General features: G+C 39.8%; 1 protein-coding gene across 1 annotated transcript; it reads right to left on the bottom strand.

Annotated features, from left to right (window-relative positions):
• Positions 1-7,449: 7,449 nt before the first annotated feature.
• Positions 7,450-21,148, bottom strand: th2 (tyrosine hydroxylase 2). Its single transcript, XM_034163777.1, has 12 exons — positions 20,788-21,148; positions 19,019-19,193; positions 18,003-18,091; positions 17,852-17,919; positions 17,561-17,611; positions 17,345-17,490; positions 12,487-12,622; positions 12,332-12,401; positions 12,211-12,267; positions 7,924-8,019; positions 7,717-7,850; positions 7,450-7,615 (listed from the first exon to the last, which is right to left on the bottom strand). The coding sequence occupies exons 1-12, from the start codon at positions 21,082-21,084 to the stop codon at positions 7,450-7,452; spliced, it is 1,485 nt and encodes a 494-aa protein (XP_034019668.1). The 5' UTR covers positions 21,085-21,148.
• Positions 21,149-23,319: the final 2,171 nt, after the last annotated feature.

The raw sequence follows: 23,319 nt of genomic DNA, 5'->3' as shown, positions 1-23,319 counted from the left end.
TTGTGGGCTTTTTTTTTTATATATATAGGTCCACTAAGGCTTAATTATGTAGATTAAAAAGAAATGTACATTTCCCTGGTATAGTTCCTTCCATATTTAATTGAAGTATCGTACAGGCTATTAGTATGTTAGTAAAGTTTCCAAATACCCACTAAAAAAATATGGAATTTGTAATTCCATAATGATTATGTCCAAATCAATGTGAAGGTAACAGATGCATTGTGAGATGTATTCATATTGATTCTATTAAAAAAAAAAAATCAATATATGAGAACTTAGTGGAAGCAAACAATTTGCACCATCTGAATATAACAGATGTTATATTTGGTTTATCTGGTGGTTTGTTCGTTGTAGTTTAGCCTATAAAATGTGGAACAGTTTCAAAATATATTAGCTTTTTATTAGACTGTACTGTTGTCTAAAGTACATAAGCTGTATTTGTGAGGTGCTTTTCTCTGAAAGATGAAGCTTTAAGTTCTTAACCGATTTTGGATGTATATTGATCCTACTGATTTAAGTGTGCCATCTGATGGCTAGATAACAGAATAGTAGCATTTGTTTTCTGGTCCATCTTGGAGCTCTACAATCGTGCCTCGTGTTGAATCTGGAAACATTTCCTCAGATATCACTGTAGACTTTTTCCTTTGATAGAACCTGAATGAAGCTTTTCTTCAAACACTTGATCTTTTGAGACTGCATTCGGACTAAAAATGTTAAAACAGCTTAAAGAGAGATTACTCTCTTCAAATCTTCACTAGTGTCTCCTAATCTTCTCTGGAGGTTATTCTTCAGCAGCTCTACCATCTTTAATCTGGGGCTCAACAAAAGGAGGGCAAATAAAAGTAATGAGGATGATGACAGGAAGAAAGGGATTAAAGTTTTTAAGGCTGAGATTTGAGCTGGTTTTGGTGTGTCTTGTTCTCCCACAATGATGTACTGTAATTAGGCTCTTCTTGAGGTGCAAAAGAAAGTTGGAGTTGCTCGTTCCAACATTGTGTACGTCATGGAGTGAATGTTAACTAATACATTCAGGAGAAGGCAAAAGTGCAGCTAGAAGAGATGGAGCTCGGGTGACATCCAGCTCATCACAGGGCCACAGACAGACAAACGCATTCACACCTACGGTCAATTTAAAGGCTTCAATTTACCAAACCTGCATGTCTTTGAAAATGGGAGGAAGCCAGAGCACCTGGAGGGAACCCAAGTGGACAAGGGAAGAACATGCAAACTCCACACGAAAAGGACCCGGTGGGAACCGATTCCACAACCTTCTCACTGTGAGGCAGCAGTAGCCACTGTGTCACCTATGGATGAGAGCAGGTTGAGGGGAAATCACTCAAATCCAGCACTGGTTGCCTGCCTTTGTTGCAGAACAGTGTCCCCTTGTGGTGAAGGTGGATAGTGAAGCTTAAAAAACCCCCCAAAAGATTCATATATTCAAGACCTGCCTGTTGAGTGCGACAGACATGATGATGACATCTCTGCTTTGTAGAAGGCGTCACTGAGGATCTCAGCCCTGAGGGTAAAATGCACCTCGTGACCGTGTTTGCAGCCTGGAGGTGGTCACCAGGGAAATGCTTAAAGTTGTAGTCAGGATGATACAGTGTTTGGGATTTGAGATATTTGAGGCACAGGAATCAAGCTGGATCCCTTTCAAGTCATCTTGCTGTTGCATTGACCCACGTTTGTTGAGCAGTCTGCAGATTTTGGACCCTGGTGGTAGATTTGTGACGTTGAGAGCATTGGCTGGAGAGATGTAAGAAACGGTGAAGTCTTGGACTTTTAGTTGGATAGAGTAAATGTGTGGTCTTGTGCACACTTGTCAAGCTCGCTCTTGACCTCACTCACTTCATTCCTTTGTTTAGGGTTCCCGGGGAGGCCAGTGCAGGTTTGATTTACTATAGAGCGGAATTCTGGGAAGAATCAGTTTCCAACACAAAGTGCCGAGCTCACGGTTTGCCAGCCGCTGCGTGGATCGTGACACTTTATGGCTCCCATTCAAGGGATAGTTTGTCTTTTGGGGGAAAGCTTTGATGCACAGTGCTGATACGCTTTGTTGCCTGTGTGGAGATCAAGCTTTGGATGCTCGTCTAAAACCTCAAAGGCCAAGTTCTCCAGGGGTACAGAGAAAAGGAAACAAAGAGAGAAGAGCATCTGTCAGCGGTGCGGCCCCGCGGACCGTGCTGTGGTTGACTGTGAGGTCTCGGTGACCTCGACCTGCTGAGGCCCGGACCTCAGCGCTGGCTCTGGCCTTGACCAGCCGAGGGAACTCGATACTTAAATCATTCATAATTAGCTCCTTCCCTCTGCTTAATAACACGTGAAGATAAATGGCTTCCAAGAATTTTCCAAATGGAAACAGTTGGTTTGGAATTAAAAGCTGTATTGTAGTGGTCCAATCTTTCCTTTTCACTCTCGGTTCCCTCCGTTGCTGGCAAAGGTGGAGTAAAACTCTTCATCACCTCTGTCTTCTGGATCTGAGAGAGAGGAAAAAAGCCTATCCTTTAAAAATAAATATTTATGTACGATACAAATCAGGTAGCTCAGTGGGATAAATAGCTGAGCTGTCAATACGTAGCTCTGGGTTTGATTCCCAGTGACATCAGATGTCCTTGGACAAGACCCTTCACCAATATTGTCCAAGTCCACCCAGCTGTGAAAGAGTACCACTTTGACTGGAGAAGTAACCTGCGACTCCACCTGGAGTGGAGTCGTACACTCCACCCGGACTGGCGTCCTGTCCAGGTGGAGTCGTGCACTCTCATCTTGGGTGTCAAACTCCAACTCCTCATCCGCATCCTGGCACCTGGACACTGGATCAAATAGAGGAACCCTGGACAATTATTAACACAAAATTAATAAAACAAAATGTTTGAATACAAACTATTTGTCCAAACGAAACTCTATGCATGTCATGCCAGGTTACATACTATTCCACTACTTTCGCCTACAACCCCTGGCAAAAATTATGGAATCACTGGCCTCGGAGGATGTTGTTCATTCAGTTGTTTAATTTTGTAGAAAAAAGCAGATCACAGACATGACACAAAACTAGTCATTTCAAATGGCAACTTTCTGGCTTTAAGAAAAAAAATTGTGGCAGAACTGTGTCATCAATCTGGCTCCAACTTTCTCTGATTGCTGTTGCCAGATCAGCTTTGCAAGTTGGAGCCTTGTCATGGACCATTTTCTTCAACTTCCACCAAAGATTTTCAATTGGATTAAGATCCGGACTATTTGCAGGCCATGACATTGACCCTATGTGTCTTTTTGCAAGGAATGTTTTCACAGTTTTTGCTCTATGTCAAGATGCATTATCATCTTGAAAAATGATTTCATCATCCCCAAACATCCTTTCAATTGATGGGATAAGAAAAGTGTCCAAAATATCAACATAAACTTGTGCATTTATTGATGATATAATGACAGCCATCTCCCCAGTGCCTTTACCTGACATGCAGCCCCATATCATCAATGACTGTGGAAATTGACATGTTCTCTTCAGGCAGTCATCTTTATAAATCTCATTGGAACGGCACCAAACAAAAGTTCCAGCATCATCACCTTGCCCAATGCAGATTCGAGATTCATCACTGAATATGACTTTCATCCAGTCATCCACAGTCCACGATTGCTTTTCCTTAGCCCATTGTAACCTTATTTTTTTCTGTTTATGTGTTAATGATGGCTTTCGTTTAGCTTTTTTGTATGTAAATCCCATTTCCTTTAGGCGGTTTCTTACAGTTCGGTCACAGACGTTGACTCCAGTTTCCTCCCATTCGTTCCTCATTTATTTTGTTGTGCATCTTCGATTTTTGAGACATATTGCTTTAAGTTTTCTGTCTTGACGCTTTGATGTCTTCCTTGGTCTACCAGTATGTTTGCCTTTAACAACCTTCCCATTTGGTCCAGAGTTTAGACACAACTGACTGTGAACAACCAACATCTTTTGCAACACTGCGTGATGATTTACCCTCTTTTAAGAGTTTGATAATCCTCTCCTTTGTTTCAATTGACATCTCTCGTGTTGGAGCCATGATTCATGTCAGTCCACTTGGTGCAACAGCTCTCCAAGGTGTGATCACTCCTTTTTAGATGCAAACTAACGAGCAGATCTGATTTGATGCAGGTGTTAGTTTTGGGGATGAAAATTTACAGGGTGATTCCATAATTTATTCCTCAGAATTGAGTGAGTCCATATTTTTTTCCCTCTGCTTGGTCTAAAAAAGTAACCGTTACTGACTGCCAGTTTTTTTTTTTTCCTGATTTCTTATAGTGTTTCTTAATGCCAGAAAGTTGCATTTTGAAATGACTTTAGTTTTGTGTCATGTCTGTGATCTGCTTTTTTTCTACAAAATTAAACAACTGAATGAACAATATAACAATATAAATTAAATAATGAATGTTTATGAGGCATGAATGAAAAAAACATTCATTATTTGTTTTATATAACGCCTAACAGTCCTGACAACATAGTCTGTACCTGATGCCATGGTATCAACTTTGTGTACAGACTGCTGTCTGCTTTCTTCAGTCCAGCGAGAAGTTGTGACAGAAATTTGTAGAGCTCTTAATCCGACAGCGTGTACTTCAGGTAGAGACATCCCAGTGAATACTTCAAATGCCTCCAGATGACTTACAGCATACTTCATTAGTTATTTTTGGTGTTACCAGAATGAGCACTGTTAATGACACAAACTCCGTCATGCTTGTTTTTAAGCTACGCGCCATCGCTGCTAGTGTGAGCACGCGTGGTGGCTGCGAGGTGCAATGGTACAAAACATGGAACCAAAATTGCACGGCAAATGGAACACAATAGCTAATGGGACGAACGATCCATATCACATGACATACAAACCACCAATCAAATTGCAAGTATCTATTTAGACATTATACGGCATCAGGTACGGACTACGTCATCGGGATTGTTAGGTGTTATATAAAACAAATAATGAATGTTATTTCATTCATGCAATGGAAATACTTCATTCAGTGAAAGATGAACTGTTCCATTCAACGACTCATAAGCATTCATTATTTGTACACTAATTTACAACAGGATTAACAAGTTTTATGTTTAATATAAAAAAAGACTAAATATGTCAGACAGCAGTTTATTTCGAACGTTTGTTTTATAAATAATAACAGATACAGCAAACACACAAATTGAGCTTTTGCATCAAAGCCAAAAATATATTTAAGAATATTGAATAATCTTTTAAAAATGACCCAGTAATGATGTTTTACTCCCTGCACAGGAAAGAGTTGGGGCAATACGTGAATGCAGTATCATCTAAAACCATTTTGTAGACACAAATCTAAATCTTTCACTTCCATAACAACATACGGTGTAACTTTAAATCAAAGTGCAGTTTTGGATCATGTACTAGTAATCAATAAAAGTCGATGGCACTCGGAGGGCACATAATTCTGCCAAAATCCATCAATGGTCTGTTCATCTGCTCTTAACTTAAAGTGTGGGGAGGGGGTGGGTGCAATTTTACAAAAGGTAAACAATTACATTATAAAAATGTAGTTATCGTCCCTCTAAATTTCACCAGTTATCTCCCGAATGCTGCGTTTACACATAGGTAAGACGCGTCATGTCATATTTGAGTCATTCTTGGCACATTCCTGACATTCTTAACGTGACTTAACGCATCTGAATAGGTTTCTTAATAGTGCGTGTTGGTGTGTGATATTCGTGATTTTCGTGGAGCATGTTTTTCACTCAAAAAATCTCCCACGAATGTCACGCACCACCCTCATTTCGCCTCATGTCGTGGAGGTCGCAACTGAGCGTGTTGATCCTGTTTGATTAGTGTTCATCTTTAATAGAGCATGACAGCGTTTTTCTCTGATGTGCGCACAATTAAACCCTGCTGCGCCACATTCACTTTCATTGTGGCAGTATGCTGAAGAACGACAGTGACGCCAAGTCAGCTAAAAGTCTCATTCCAATGCTCATCAGTGCGTTCCTGCAGGTGTTCCACCTGCTGCTGCTGTGCCTGATGTTTGGGAAAACAAGTGAGACGAGAGCTGCGTGGAGCCACACATCTGGCTCTCTCCGTCTCCTCCTCCTCCTTTCTGCGCCACTTCATGGCACAGAGCCCAACTAAGCATGCAGTCACAAAGTTCTGCCATGGATTAATCTAGAATTTGAGGAGCAAACTAGAGCGATCTGAATTGGACACTGGAGGTGGACATTATACGTGGCATGTGTAGGTAATACCGGCAGGCTTTGCCGTGCCAGATCTATCTCGAAGTTCCCTCGTACCTGCTCAAATCGTTTCAGATCCTGTTTTTCCGCCATCAGAATATGTAAATTGCGGTCCGATGGTGCTCAGACTACACATGGACTCCTGTCGGATAGGTGTCCCATCTCGACGGCGCTCGGGTGGGGTTTTTGAACATGTGCAATACACTCGGGGCCGCCGGACAATTGAGACCAACAGTGTGGACTCTTGCAGATGGCTGTCAGAATGTTTTCAAACTGCAGCTATTGCTCCCGGTGTGCAGTGAGCGCCTTGTATGGCAACACCCTGACATCGGGGGTTAATGTGAGGCATAATTGTAAAGTGCTTTGAGTGTCTCATGCAGATGGGAAAGTGCTATATAAATGCAGACCATTTACCATTTCCTGGACAATTTTTGGATGTGGACTGAATCTGCTATTCGGCCTCATTCTGGTTATTATGTGCGACGGGGGTAAAAGAGGCACATAGACAGAAAACCAAGCAGCGCAGGCCTCATTTCCCTATCCTCACCCAACTCCTGGGGGAACCTGAAGTGTTCCCAAGCTAGATGGACATATAATCCCTCCAGCGTGTTGTGGGTCTTCCCCAGGGCCTCTTCTCAGTTGGATGTGACTGGAGGAGACCAGCAGGGGGCATTCTCACCAGATGCCTGAACCACCTCAGCTGACTCCTTTTCGATGTGAGGTCCCTCCCAGATAGTCGAGCTTCTCACTCTGTCCCTGACTGTAAGCCCACATAACCAACAGAGGAACCTCATTTCTGTCGCTGGTATCCATGACCTTGTTCTGTTGGTCGTGACCCAAAGTTGAAGACCATCTGTGAAGACAGGAGCGGACGCTGAGAGTCTTGCTTTCTGGCTCAGCTCTTTCTTCACCATGATGGTCCAGTCCAGCTTCTGTGTGACCTCAGTCACTCCCCCAGTCTGTCTACAAGAGCCCGAGATGCATGAACTCACCAGTTGGGGTAGAAAGTCTCTGCTGACTCAGAGGGGACAGTCTCAGTTTTCTTAAAATAAGTTCAGACTTGGTTGAGCAGTCTTCACGCACGGCTGCTTCTCTGAAGCTTTTTCATAATCTGACCAACACCTTGTTTTTGAGAATTAGTAAAGATGAAAGAAATGGACAGTGTGAGAAAACGTTCCTGGACTGAAACCAACACCGGGTCTTCTCTTAGATTTGTCTCTCTGCTGAACTCAGGATGAAGTCAACTTCTCCAAAGCACTGTGCAGGATCTTCAGGTCCTCTCTCATCTGGCTCAGAGCATTCTGGATCTTCCTGGGCTGATCTAGAACCTCCATGCTGCAGGTGAAGGGGTCGTAGCGCACGGCAAAGGGGCGCTGGATGGTTGCAGAGTAGTTTCTGAGGAGAAGGAAGAGGATGGTGGATTTTAGATAAGAGTAAGAGCAGAGACGGCCTGTAGCCCCTCAGCCTCAGTGAGCAGCACTGACGTGCCGTCGTACCTCAGCTTCATCTTGGCATCCTCGAAGCTGTCAGACACAAAGTAAACTGGCTGGAAGTTCTGGTCCTGGTAGGGCTGAACTGCTGCCTCCTCCGGGTTAAAGGGCTTGTACTCAGGCTCATTGGACAGGGCGTACTGGAAGGACAGGCAGAACGTGCGTCACGACTCGCCAGAGAAACCGAGCTGGAATATTTGTGACCAAACTTACAATGAGCTCGCTGTAGGAGGACAGAAGTCCAGCACCATAAGCTCTGACAGCCCCGTCCTGCTTACAGAGTCCAAACTCCACAGTAAACCAGTACAGCTGCCAGGGACAAGAAGGACACCGTCTTAGCGTCTATTTTGTACTCACTCACTGTCACCACTAGATGGCACTGAAAGCACGTTTAAATTTTTGTCTCCAAACTGTTAAATATATTACTGCTTTAAAATACAATAAATCATAAAATTAATCCAGTACACAAATAATTAAAAAAATCTTTGGTTCATACCCTCATTAAATCTGTTGCTTTATCAACAAGTTTGGCTCTAATCCAGAACATAAACTAAATTTGATAATGAATCAGCAAAGAGGCGGACGAGCTGGCTGAAGGTGCAGTTAGTTGAACTTTTTTAATGGGAAAAACTCAGAAATATTTTATTTTAATTATAGGAAAACTTGTGGGGGAGAGGGCAGGAGGATGCTAAAAAAAAAAAAAAAAGTAGGTTTTTGCATCTTATCAAGAAAAAGTCAAACTTTGGGATGGATGTTCAAAAATGAGGAACCAAATTATCAGTATTTTTAATTTATTCAAATTTTAGAAATTAAAACAACAGTACTAGACTTATTTTCAGAATGAAATCTAGTGCTGGGTTTGTTGTGGAATAAATACTATTTATTTTTGGGTAAAATGTGATCAAGAGAATCAAATCAATTTTATTTATATAGCGCCAAATCACAACAAACAGTTGCCCCAAGGCGCTTTATATTGTAAGGCAAAGCCATACAATAATTACGGAAAAACCCCAACGGTCAAAACGACCCCCTGTGAGCAGCACTTGGCGACAGTGGGAAGGAAAAACTCCCTTTTAACAGGAAGAAACCTCCAGCAGAACCAGGCTCAGGGAGGGGCAGTCTTCTGCTGGGACTGGTTGGGGCTGAGGGGAGAGAACCAGGAAAAAGACATGCTGTGGAGGGGAGCAGAGATCAATCACTAATGATTAAATGCAGAGTGGTGCATACAGAGCAAAAAGAGAAACACTCAGTGCATCATGGGAACCCCCCAGCAGTCTAAGTCTATAGCAGCATAACTAAGGGATGGTTCAGGGTCACCTGATCCAGCCCTAACTATAAGCTTTAGCAAAAAGGAAAGTTTTAAGCCTAATCTTAAAAGTAGAGAGGGTGTCTGTCTCCCTGATCCGAATTGGGAGCTGGTTCCAGAGGAGAGGAGCCTGAAAGCTGAAGGCTCTGCCTCCCATTCTACTCTTACAAACCCTAGGAACTACAAGTAAGCCTGCAGTCTGAGAGCGAAGCGCTCTATTGGGGTGATATGATACTATGAGGTCCCTAAGATAAGATGGGACCTGATTATTCAAAACCTTGTAAGTAAGAAGAAGAATTTTAAATTCTATTCTAGAATTAACAGGAAGCCAATGAAGAGAAGCCAATATGGGTGAAATATGCTCTCTCCTTCTAGTCCCCGTCAGTACTCTAGCTGCAGCATTTTGAATTAACTGAAGGCTTTTCAGGGAACTTTTAGGACAACCTGATAATAATGAATTACAATAGTCCAGCCTAGAGGAAATAAATGCATGAATTAGTTTTTCAGCATCACTCTGAGACAAGACCTTTCTAATTTTAGAGATATTGCGCAAATGCAAAAAAGCAGTCCTACATATTTGTTTAATCTGAGTTTAAAAGCAGGAAATTAGAGGTCATCCATGTCTTTATGTCTGTAAGACAATCCTGCAGTTTAACTAATTGGTGTGTGTCCTCTGGCTTCATGGATAGATAAAGCTGGGTATCATCTGCGTAACAATGAAAATTTAAGCAATGCTGTCTAAGGGAAGCATGTATAAAGTGAATAAAATTGGTCCTCGCACAGAACCTTGTGGAACTCCATAATTAACCTTAGTCTGTGAAGAAGATTCCCCATTTACATGAACAAATTGTAATCTATTAGATAAATATGATTCAAACCACTGCAGCGCAGTGCCTTTAATACCTATGGCATGTTCTCATCTCTGTAATAAAATTTTATGGTCAACAGTATCAAAAGCAGCACTGAGGTCTAACAGAACAAGCACAGAGATGAGTCCACTGTCTGAGGCCATAAGAAGATCATTTGTAACCTTCACTAATGCTGTTTCTGTACTATGATGAATTCTAAACCCTGACTGAAACTCTTCAAATAGACCATTCCTCTGCAGATGATCAGTTAGCTGTTTTACAACTACCCTTTCAAGAAATTTTGAGAGAAAAGGAACGTTGGAGATTGGCCTATAATTAGCTAAGATAGCTGGGTCAAGTGATGGCTTTTTAAGTAATGGTTTAATTACTGCCACCTTAAAAGCCTGTGGTACATAGCCAACTAATAAAGATAGATTGATCATATTTAAGATCGAAGCATTAATTAATGGTAGGGCTTCCTTGAGCAGCCTGGTAGGAATGGGGTCTAATAGACATGTTGATGGTTTGGAGGAAGTAACTAATGAAAATAACTCAGACAGAACAATCGGAGAGAAAGAGTCTAACCAAATACTGGCATCACTGAAAGCAGCCAAAGAGAACGATATGTCTTTGGGATGGTTATGAGTAATTTTTCTCTAATAGTTAAAATTTTATTAGCAAAGAAAGTCATGAAGTCATTACTAGTTAAAGTTAAAGGAATACTCGGCTCAATAGAGCTCTGACTCTGTCAGCCTGGCTACAGTGCTGAAAAGAAACCTGGGGTTGTTCTTATTTTCTTCAATTAGTGATGAGTAGTAAGATGTCCTAGCTTTACGGAGGGCTTTTTTATAGAGCAACAGACTCTTTTTCCAGGCTAAGTGAAGATCTTCTAAATTAGTGAGACGCCATTTCCTCTCCAACTTACGGATTATCTGCTTTAAGCTGCGAGTTTGTGAGTTATACCACGGAGTCAGGCACTTCTGATTTAAGGCTCTCTTTTTCAGAGGAGCTACAGCGTCCAAAGTTGTCCTCAATGAGGATATAAAACTATTGACGAGATAATCTATCTCACTCAGAGTTTAGGTAGCTACCTCTACTGTAGTGAAAACTGTAATGAAACTTATTCACCACTGCTGGGTAGTCCATCAGAGTAAATGTAAATGTTATTAAGAAATGATCAGACAGAAGGGGGTTTTCAGGGAATACTGTTAAGTCTTCAATTTCCATACCATAAGTCAGAACAAGCTCTAAGGTATGATTAAAGTGGTGGGTGGACTCATTTACATTTTGAGCAAAGCCAATAGAGTCTAATAATAGATTAAATGCAGTGTTGAGGCTGTCATTCTCAGCATCTGTGTGGATGTTAAAATCGCCCACTATAATTATCTTATCTGAGCTAAGCACTAAGTCAGACAAAAGGTCCGAAAATTCACAGAGAAACTCACAGTAACGACCAGGTGGACGATAGATAACAACAAATAAAACTGGTTTTTGGGACTTCCAATTTGGATGGACAAGACTAAGAGTCAAGCTTTCAAATGAATTAAAGCTCTGTCTGAGTTTTTGATTAATTAATAAGCTGGAATGGAAGATTGCTGCTAATCCTCCGCCTCGGCCCATGCTACGAGCGTTCTGGCAGTTAGTGTGACTCGGGGGTGTTGACTCATTTAAACTAAAGGCAGAATAAATCAATATGTTGATCAATTATTATATCATTTACTAACAGGGACTTAGAAGAGAGAGACCTAATGTTTAATAGACCACATTTAACTGTTTTAGTCTGTGGTGCAGTTGAAGGTGCTATATTATTTTTTCTTTTTGAATTTTTATGCTTAAATAGAGACTGAGCAAATCTTACAAAACTTGTAAATCTGGACTCCGGTCTGAAATTGGGAACTTTCAGGCAGATTTACAAAATATAATAGAAATTAAAATGAATAAAATAAGTACAAAAACTGTTGCTTGAAGTGGTTTTCACAAAACTTTTTTTTGATTTTGAAGCAGATCCACAAAAAGGGGGCAGAGTAGGTACCATAGGATATATTTTTTAATAATTTTGTTTTGTTTTTTTTGGGGGGGGGGGGGGGGGGGGGGTCCTGCAGAAAAGAAGCAGACAGAAAATTTTCATGAACACATTTCTTAAGTATAGCAAAAAATTTAAATACCTTACACTGAAAAGGGAAAAAAGGGTGGAATTTATTTATATTCTTTGCAAAATAAATTCTCATTCAAACCAACTTTGATGAAAATGATTGAAACAACACATTTAGGGGACTTTTAATTAATGGAGGCATTTGGGGACTTTGTGGGGTTTTTTAATCTGACAGTGTAACTGGTCTGACGTACCGTTGAGAGTTTCTCGATGTCTTGGTCTGAGGCGCCGAGCGAGGCGAGTCCAATCTCCTGTTGGTGGACAGTGGTCAGCGAACAGATGATGAAAGCAGAACGCAGCAGCAGAAACACTCACCTGAGAAAACTGTGCGAACTCTTTGTCTGCCAGCATGGGGACGTGACCCAGCAGCTCGTGACAGCAGTCTCTGTCGGAACACAGTGTCTGTTTATTAAAATGCACAAACCAAGCTGACTGTGGGGGCGTGAACGCTGAGCGTGCGGCTGACTCACGGTTCAGGCGAGTGCATGGGGGCCGAGGCGTGCCGGATGTACTGCGTGCACTGGAACACCCTGAAGGCTAAACTGGACAGGAAGTCTCTGGCTGACAGCAGGCCGGCGACGGGCCGCAGCTGGAAACCCGTTTTCTCTGAAACCAAAAGAAGAATGCCATCAAACAGTGTCAAAGGTCATTTGTTTGCTATGGAGGCCTGTGAAGAACACGGAGAAGAAACTGGCAAAGGTTAAAGTGTCCAATTCTAGAAGTGGGTTAACATCTCAAGCTCAAAATAAAAGTGTCAAACAGCTACAGGGCTGAGTGCTCAACTCTGGATGTTCCTGTTCCATACGAGATTGTGGACAAACCTGGTGGATTTTGCACTTCATAAACGGTCCGCCACTTCTGAAAAAGTAAGGTGGGTTCGGAATGAGCGCCGTCATCTCAGCTGCTGAGCAACGCTGCAGATGACTTTCTTTTAAATGGCTTTGGGTTAAAACCCTGAGTCTGGAAATTTTAAAAATTACTTCTTGATATGTGCAATGGCTTTGCACCTTTCTGGAAGTCTTCTGAAGTTGCTGGATTTTTTTTCTACAGTCTGCTTCCAATTCAGGAAGCTTTCACATCTGTTCTGTGTTGAAAATGGTAAATGGACTGCATTTATATCGTGCTTGTCCATCTGAATCAGAAGCTCAAAGTGCTTTACAGTGATGCCTCACATTCATGTTTAGAGCCCAATGTCAGGCTGCTCCCATGCGAGGCGCTCACTACAAACTGGAAGTGACATGGGGGATTAAGGAGGACCTTATTGATTGTCTGGTCTGGCTGGGGTTTGAACCAAAGATCGTCTGGTATCAAGCCCAACACTTAACCACTTGAGCATCACCTTGAACTGACCTGTTAACAAATTTTGCAGGTTTTTGCTGTAAGTCTCAAAGTCTCACAAGGTTTTGCATAATGACAGTATTTTCCAGAATAAGTTTTTTTTTTTTTTTTTTTTTTTTTACGAGTTTGTGAGGTCCTGCGACTTATACTCCAGTGCAACATATACTGAAACAATCGGCCATCGGTGCGTCATGGCTGTTTTATCCACCGTTGTAGCAGAAGTAAAAATATGTTGCCATGCTTCATACTAAAACCTGTATCTGTTTTTATGACCTATATTAGCTTGCTGAAAAATTTGACCCTTTTAATGTCTTGAGCTGAATAACGGAGCAGATCTGGCAGCCAGTGGTGGGCACAGTTCGGATAATCCGATAACACATAATTATCGAAGATAACGTTTTCATTATCGGATTATCTTTTTAGATAACTTTAAAAACCATTATCGGACTAATTATCTTCCGATGAATTTTAGACCGATAACGTAGTAAACAAAGCTGAACAGCAGCAAACATTTCTAAAATTGAAAATCAGTTGAGCCTGATAAGTTTCCTAACAGATGTATGGTTCCAACCTCTGCAAACAGAAGACAGCTGCTTCTGTGAAGAATACTATCCTCTGCAGACAAAAGAAAAACTGGTTTTTATGGGGGGAAAAAAATAATTTCCTTTAACACCATACTGATATGCAGGCAATATCACCCAAGTCATCCAGAAGCATACATTTTTAACTTATGGTTCAAATTTTAACCAAACTAATTTTGGACAAGTTATTTAAAATTACTGTCATGTCTGAAGTTTTATAAAGTTTTAGTCAGGTTTTAGAATTCATCATAGTACAGAAACAGCATTAGTGAAGGTTACAAATTATCTTCTTATGGCCTCAGACAGTGGACTCATCTCTGTGCTTGTTCTGTTAGACCTCAGTGCTGCTTTTGATACTGTTGACCATAAAATTTTATTACAGAGATTAGAGCATGCCATAGGTATTAAAGGCACTGCGCTGCGGTGGTTTGAATCATATTTATCTAATAGATTACAATTTGTTCATGTAAATGGGGAGTCTTCTTCACAGACTAAGGTTAATTATGGAATTCCACAAGGTTCTGTGCTAGGACCAATTTTATTCACTTTATACATGCTTCCCTTAGGCAGTATTATTAGAAAGCATTGCTTAAATTTTCATTGTTACGCAGATGATACCCAGCTTTATCTATCCATGAAGCCAGAGGACACACACCAATTAGTTAAACTGCAGGAATGTCTTACAGACATAAAGACATGGATGACCTCTAATTTCCTGCTTTTAAATTCAGATAAAACTGAAGTTATTGTACTTGGCCCCGCATATCTTAGAAACATAGTGTCTAACCAGATTCTTACTCTGGATGGCATTACCCTGACCTCCAGTAATACGGAGTCATTTTTGATCAGGATATGTCCTTCAATGCACATATTAAGCAAATATGTAGGACTGCTTTTTTACATTTGCTCAATATCTCTAAAATTAGAAAGGTCTTGTCTCAGAGTGATGCTGAAAAACTAATTCATGCATTTATTTCCTCTAGGCTGGACTATTGTAATTCATTATTATCAGGTTGTCCTAAAAGTTCCCTGAAAAGCCTTCAGTTAATTCAAAATGCTGCAGCTAGAGTACTGACGGGGACTAGAAGGAGAGAGCATATTTCACCCATATTGGCTTCTCTTCATTGGCTTCCTGTTAATTCTAGAATAGAATTTAAAATTCTTCTTCTTACTTATAAGGTTTTGAATAATCAGGTCCCATCTTATCTTAGGGACCTCATAGTACCATATCACCCCAATAGAGCGCTTCGCTCTCAGACTGCAGGCTTACTTGTAGTTCCTAGGGTTTGTAAGAGTAGAATGGGAGGCAGAGCCTTCAGCTTTCAGGCTCCTGTCCTGTGGAACCAGCTCCCAATTCGGATCAGGGAGACAGACACCCTCTCTACCTTTAAGATTAAGCTTAAAACTTTCCTTTTTGCTAAAGCTTATAGTTAGGGCTGGATCAGGTGACCCTGAACCATCCCCTAGTTATGCTGCTATAGACTTAGACTGCTGGGGGGTTCCCATGATGCACTGAGTGTTTCTTTCTCTTTTTGCTCTGTATGCACCACTCTGCATTTAATCATCAGTGATTGATCTCTGCTCTCTTCCACAGCATGTCTTTTTCCTGATTCTCTCCCCTCAGCCCCAACCAGTCCCAGCAGAAGACTGCCCCTCCCTGAGCCTGGTTCTGCTGGAGGTTTCTTCCTGTTAAAAGGGAGTTTTTCCTTCCCACTGTTGCCAAGTGCTTGCTCACAGGGGGTCGTTTTGACCATTGGGGTTTTTCTGTAATTATTGTCTCTCTTTTGCCTTACAATATAAAGCGCCTTGGGGCAACTGTTTGTTGTGATTTGGCGCTATATAAATAAAATTGATTTGATAAAGTGAAAATAACATATGTTTTAGTTTTAAAGTAATGTGCTAATTTTTAAGGTTTTAGTGTGGACATGCTGTGCCGAGCAGTGCATTATGGGTAGGATTAGTACGTTCATGACAGGACAAATGCATTTCAGACACTCTGTTCAGGCTCCACGGACAACAGCATTAAACTCTAGTGATGTGCTGTCATGTGTGACAGCAGACATGGATTATCTGGAATTTTGTTTTAGAAAGATTTCAAGGCCTCTACTGCCATCTACTGGCCAGTAGTGTTCATGGCAGTATTTGTCCTGAAGCTGAGCAGACACTGTATATTTTTAATCACAAGTTAAGTTTTTTCAAACTTAATTTTCAAAAACTCTCGATGGGAGACATCAAAGTTTAAAAACAAAACGACAAAAAAAACAAAACATTACAAGACAGGTCTGCGGTGTTTGCACATGCACAGTGCAAGCGGTAGGACGCTTGTTGCCCCTCAGCAGCAGGAAACCCTCACGACGGCCGACCAGAATAATCTCAGACAGGTTTGATTTTCATTCGACCATACGATCAGCAATCAGGAGGTGGTCGTGAGATGTTAAACGCAGCTTGTTACTCCATGTACACACGATGCAGGACGCGCAATTAACCTGAAACTCGGTCCAAAAAATTCTCACATGAATAAAAAAAAAATCATCTGAACATTCTCATATTCTCTCCACATGCAAAACATGTTGTGATGACACTTCCAGGGCTCTGTAAAAATGTCTGTTTTTACAAATAAAAAATGGAATTTTTTTACAAAAGCACATCTGTAAACACCAACACACGACACGTCACATTAACGTGTTGGTTTACATAGTGATTGACTGAACCAATCGGTGTTTAGCAGAGGTACATTTTACCCAATATCCTTTGTGATCTGTCTGTGTTTGTTAGAAAACCTCAGAATTACTGCATTATTCAACATTAAAAGATATGTTATATTTTAACTTTGTACAAATGACAAAATTGACATTAATGGAGTTATTCTATCAGTATTCATTTTATTTATACACCAAACCATAAGTCAGTATGACTTTATTTTCCAAGACCTCCGCCTGACCGGAGCGTTAGGCTTGGTGACTGCTCTCAGCTTGTCTCTGCACTGTAAGCTGTGTAGTAAATTAGTTTCCAGCAGGAGGCAGGATGTTCAAACATATAAGTGTGGGCTCATTGTTTGGGTCTGCTGTCGCTTTGTTTCCAGAAGCGATCATGGTGTTTAAACTCAAATTCAGTTTATTAGTAGTTGCAAATATACTAGAAACAATACTGGAATTTATCGGTTATCTGTAACTTCCAATACATTTTTGGGTGGTTTATTGGTTTATCTTTATCAAAGATAACTTTTCAGTTATCTGATTATCGAAGTTAATTTTTTGGTTATCTGTGCCCACCACTGCTGGCAGCTGAGACTCGTTTACAGGGTCAAAGGTTGCCAGAAGGGTTGTCGAAGCTGGTTAATGCTGTTGTTGGCTGAGGCGTGTGCTCGACTACGTGCCGGGCTAGTTTGTGCTTTCTCCGCATCACTCACCTTTCAGGAAAGCAGACACGACTCTGAGCTGAGGGATGGCATCCTCGCTGTAGCCGCACTCCTCCTCCAGCTGCTGCAGGCCGTCCAGAAACTGCCGACAGGCCAAACTGGGGTAAATGCGCCGCAGGTTCCGGTAAACCTCTCTCCTTATCAAACAAACAAACAGTCACATCTCGGCTCCGTGCAGCGTGGAGAACATGTGCGTGGAATCCTCACCACGTGGCGGTTTCCTCGGCTGTGTACTCAACGGCGGGCAGCAGCTCTCCTCTGAAACCGACACAGTGCATGTGTGAAAAGAACTAATCTGTTGATCCGGGCCTCATGGTATATGTTAGAGGGTTCACAATCCTGATCCTGGAAGTCACCTGCCCTCTTCAAGCTCTGCTGGCTCTGCCCATTGCTAATTAATGAAGATAGGCAGGGCTCAGCCAATCTGGAGTGACTGGGAAAACTTGCAGGACCGGTGACCTCCAGGAGCAGCGCTGTGACCTCTGTTCTAGAACTTACTGTTTGTACGTGAAGGCCAGCTCAGAGATGGAAGCTCGTCTTTTCCTGTATTCTGGATCGCTGAATCCCTGCGGAACAGAGATCACCAGGACGTTTAGTTACAAATAGATCCACTCTGCAGAGATGTTCCACCTGAACCAGAAAGACTCACTGGATGGTCCTGGTCCATGTCTGGGTCAAACTTGGTTATTAGCAGGTTACATCTGTCCAGGTCTTTTATCTGCCGGGGAAACCACGGAACTGTGACAGGAGAAGAGGAAAAAGACATTTATTTATAATATGGCGACATAAAAAAATGCAAGGATTTCACTGAATAAATGTTTATTTATACTGAAGTGAAACTTTTTATTGTCTTAATCCAATAATCTGAACATCTTTGTTGTTTGATCTCATTTGACTGACAAAGAGATTCAATTTAAAGTGACAGACTGCGGAGAAATGCTGTTTGGCTCTGGGAATGTCCATTTGTGTCTGAGTATTTCAAGAACCAACCTTATGACATCACAAAGTTTTATACACACCTTACCAACAAGACCTACAGAAAGAAGGCAGTTTATTCTTACTACTGTCCATCAGCAGTGGTGATCATGGCTGACCGCTATCACCGTGAGGACAAACCCCTTCTTCACCTGCACCTTCTACTCCTCATTATTGATTAATCCTTGATTATTTTTATGATTATCTGATTAATCAATTATTCTATGAAAGGTAAAAACATTGCCATAGCCCAAGGAAACCTCTTAAATATCTTTTTTTTGGAATAAAACAACAAAAATATTCAAATGACATTAATACAAAACAAATTCTAATTTATTAATCATTCAAATTGGTTACTGTGGAGGTTATTTTTTTCCTCTGTGAATTAATCAATCATTTGAGTTCTAATCTGAATTTTTTTTTTAACTTGACATAATTTCTATTATCAGAATTTTTTTTTTTTTTTGTAATAGATTAGTCAACATAAAATTTAGCCTCGAGTTACCTCCTGAAATTTCTGTGATAATCAAAATATGGCAATGTGTTTTCAATAGCAATAAAATTCTTCTCAGATTTCTGAATTTGAAGTGCCATGTAGAAACAGAAAATACAAATGTTTCCTTTTATGATGTATCAAAACAGAAAAGAAGATGATTGTAAATAATAACACGGAAAATAAATTGTCCTCGCCTTTTTCCTCCGGGATGCAGCGAACGTCGTCCGCCTCTTTCTTCAGTGAGTTGATGAAGACGCAAACGTCGGTGGCGGGAACTTGACATCTCATGAAGAACTCCAGATCCATGCTGCTGTTCTTTGACTTTCGGTTTGGACGACTTTCAATGTGCAGAAGTTTAGCGTCAAACATCTAAAAGTAGGAGAAATAAAGAAAATAAAAATTTAAACCTTCAGTCTCCTGGAGAGCAGAACTTCATTTGTCATCCTAAATAATCCATTATTGACAGGATTGTGAGTAAAAATATTTTATAAAATTTTCAAGAAATTGATATGAATATTAAAAAAATAAACGTTCTTCTGTGGACAATTAAAAGTAAAGAAATTACTTGTTAGTGACTAACCAATCATTTTTTAAGCAGTTAGCTTTCCTAAGAATGGTTTGAACATACAAGATAATTACAAAACAATTTTTAGAATAATAACTAGTGTATATTTATTTTAGGACATGTGAGATCATCGTATTTTTTGCTTGAAAGTTAATTTGCTTATGTAGCAATATTATGAAAGTCTATAAAGAAGAAAAAAGTTTAAGACCTGTCACATTTAATTCATATTTTGTGACTGTCAAATGATGAAATATCACTTTTGCTGACAAAATTTTGAGCACAAAATTCAACCTTTTAAGTCAGAATGATCAAATATGTAAAATTTTTGAATTTTTGACAAATTAATTTGTTGATTTATAAACCAGTGTCACAATTTAGTAAGTTCTTGTGAGTCTTTTGTCACAGTAATGACTCAATGATTTTATTTACTTTCATTGGATTAAAGTTTAAATTTGTAACTTTATAAAAGATACAGCATTAACTTTGTATGCTGTGAATACTCTGAAAAATGTTTTACTTCGTTTTTTTTATTTTTTTTTTTATTTTAGTATTTTACTTACAGCTGACATTTGACTTTAAAATATGCAATTTTTACTTTGGTTATTTTCACTGTCACATCGATTACTTGGTTCAGAATTTTCCCAAGTTTCATTGTTAGCTTGTATTTGTGGAAAAGTTATATTCTTTTCAATAAATTAAACTTATAAAGTTGAAATTGCGGCTCTTAACAGATTTTACTGTAAAATAAAACAACTTTCACGTTAATATGACTTGAATTTAATGTTTTTATGCCATAGTTTGGATTTAATAGTTTTGTCGTAATTTGGATATAATATTGTTTTTTATGTAGTAATTTAGATTAAATGCCATTTTTATGTCGTAATTTGGATTTAATGCTGTCTTTTATGTTGTAACTTAGATTTAATGCTGTTTATTTGGTCATAATTTGCATTTAATGTTTTATGGGTCATTTGGATTTAATGCTGTTAATTTGGATTCAATGCTGTTAATTTGGATTCAATGCTGTTTATGTCAATTCATATTTAATGCTGTTTTTATGTCATAATTTAGATATAATGGTGTGTTTTTTGTTATAATTTTGATTTATTGCCGTTTTATGTCGTAATTCAGCTTTAATGCTGTTTTTATGTCGTAATTCGGATTTAATGCTTGTTTTTATGTCTAATTTGGATTTAATGCTGTTTTATGTCATACTTCAGATTTAATGCTGTTTTTTTTGGGGGGGGGGGGGTCATATTTTGGAATTAGTGTTCTTTTGGAGGGGGGTGTCATATTTTGGAATTAATTCTGTTTGTTTTGGCTCATAATTTGCATTTAATGCTGTTTTTCCTGTCCTGGCCTCCTACAGTCTGTGTGGATTTCTCTCTGTTCACTCACCTCAAATATTTTTCCGGTTTTGAAGAAGCCCTGGTTCTGGTCGTTGCTCAGTCCGAACAGAACGTTGACGGTCACCGGTCCGGACTCCTTCTCCTCGGACACCGAACTTTCTCCGAATCCGGAGGAGTCCGGAGAAGAGCCGGAGCCGCCGGCGCTGCGCTCCCTGCGCGCATCCTCGATCAGACTCAGCTTCCTGCCGCTAAACTGCGCACTTTGCTGTGCAGCGCTGATGTCCGTCTTCATCTGGGAGCCGCAGTGCGGAAAAGCCGCAGCGGAGCCGCTTAAATACGCGCTCATCTGAAGGATTTATGCAAATCATCTGCGCAAGTACAACGCAGCCCTTTCACCGGTTTGCGTCATATTTCCAAATTTCAAAGTAACTAGATTATTTTAAGTTTTTTTTGTGTGTGTGTGATGAAAATGTGTTCTGTAAATTACACCTTTCAGTCTTTTTCTGTTTATGTAGCATTTAAAATCTAACTTATTAAAGCCTGTGAGCTACAGTTTTAGCCCTTTGACCTAATTAGTAGACTTTAAAGTTTTAAATGACATATTCTCCAGCTTTATTTGGAAAGCAAGTAGCTGTTTCTCTTTTGCTTTGACTCTGTAAATTATGTTTGAATAATTCAGCTATGGTTACACTGTTAACTTGGAATTAACCAGAATCATGTTCACCTTTAGTTAGAAACAAATACTGTTCACTTCCACTTCACTTTAGTTAGCTGAACTATTAGCTAGTCTGTTCTGTAACGTTAACAAGCATGCACGTAAACTAGTACCACTAGTAATCCATAGACATGTATAAACCATAAACTATTTTCTGGGTATTTGAGTTAGAAATAAGTCTTAACAGTCAAAGTGTTTTTTTTTTTTTTTTTTTTTACTCCATTTACCTTTGAAGCTAACGTATCAGCTTTGCTAGTTAGCAATGAAACATTTATTTTGACTCATTTGAATATGTTTGTTAAAACCTTTGACTGCAGAGCTCTGTTAACATTATTTTCAGCAATTAGTGTTAGTGTACATTATCAGGTATATTGTTGTTACATAAGCAAGGAGAATGTTACAACTCCAGATTTATCTTTGACTTTATTCTTACACAGTATATTTTACAGTATAAAATCAACTATTTTGCGTAGAACTAAATACACTAACAAATCAATGTCATCAATGTTTTTTGAATTTTGAAACTACAATATGATAGTTTTAATACTGTAAAATTACAGATGTGTAATACGCGTACAACCCCTGGCAAAAATGATGGAATCACCGGCCTCGGAGGATGTTCATTCAGTTGTTTAATTTTGTAGAAAAAAAGCAGATCACAGACATGACACAAAACTAAAGTCATTTCAAATGGCAACTTTCTGGCTTTAAGAAACATAAGAAATCAGGAAAAATAATTGTGGCAGTCAGTAACAGTTACTTTTTTAGACCAAGCAGAGGAAAAAAATATGGAATCACTCAATTCTGAGGAAAAAATTATGGAATCATGAAAAACAAAAGAACGCTCCAACACATCACTAGTATTTTGTTGCACCACCTCTGGCTTTTATAACAGCTTGCAGTCTCTGAGGCATGGACTTAATGAGTGACAAACAGTACTCTTCATCAATCTGGCTCCAACTTTCTCTGATTGCTGTTGCCAGATCAGCTTTGCAGGTTGGAGCCTTGTCATGGACCATTTTCTTCAACTTCCACCAAAGATTTTCAATTGGATTAAGATCCGGACTATTTGCAGGCCATGACATTGACCCTATGTGTCTTTTTGCAAGGAATGTTTTCACAGTTTTTGCTCTATGGCAAGATGCATTATCATCTTGAAAAATGATTTTATCATCCCCAAACATCCTTTCAATTGATGGTATAAGAAAAGTGTCCAAAATATCAACGTAAACTTGTGCATTTATTGATGATGTAATGACAGCCATCTCCCCAGTGCCTTTACCTGACATGCAGCCCCATATCATCAATGACTGTGGAAATTTACATGTTCTCTTCAGGCAGTCATCTTTATAAATCTCATTGGAACGGCACCAAACAAAAGTTCCAGCATCATCACCTTGCCCAATGCAGATTCGAGATTCATCACTGAATATGACTTTCACCCAGTCATCCACAGTCCACGATTGCTTTTCCTTAGCCCATTGTAACCTTGTTTTTTTCTGTTTAGGTGTTAATGATGGCTTTCGTTTAGCTTTTCTGTATGTAAATCCCATTTCCTTTAGGCGGTTTCTTACAGTTCGGTCACAGACGTTGACTCCAGTTTCCTCCTGTTCATTCCTCATTTGTTTTGTTGTGCATTTTCAATTTTTGAGACATATTGCTTTAAGTTTTCTGTCTTGACGCTTTGATGTCATCCTTGGTCTACCAGTATGTTTGCCTTTAACAACCTTCCTATGTTGTTTGTATTTGGTCCAGAGTTTAGACACAGCTGACTGTGAACAACCAACATCTTTTGCAACATTGCGTGATGATTTACCCTCTTTTAAGAGTTTGATAATCCTCTCCTTTGTTTCAATTGACATCTCT

The sequence above is a fragment of the Thalassophryne amazonica genome, chromosome 22, assembly GCF_902500255.1.
Source record: "Thalassophryne amazonica chromosome 22, fThaAma1.1, whole genome shotgun sequence".
Taxonomy (NCBI): Eukaryota; Metazoa; Chordata; class Actinopteri; order Batrachoidiformes; family Batrachoididae; genus Thalassophryne; species Thalassophryne amazonica.
Note: the sequence above shows the minus strand (reverse complement) of the source record. Positions and strands in the feature narration are given on the sequence as shown.

Bases quoted from the DNA above. Each gene is read 5' to 3' on its own strand.
- th2 (XM_034163777.1), bottom strand. From the start codon at position 21,084: ATGAGCGCGTATTTAAGCGGCTCCGCTGCGGCTTTTCCGCACTGCGGC. The intron at 12,268-12,331 runs GTGAGTGTTTCT...GTCCACCAACAG, and splicing joins AGTTCGCACAGTTTTCTCAG to GAGATTGGACTCGCCTCGCT. The intron at 8,020-12,210 runs GTACGTCAGACC...TGTCCCTGGCAG, and splicing joins ACATCGAGAAACTCTCAACG to CTGTACTGGTTTACTGTGGA.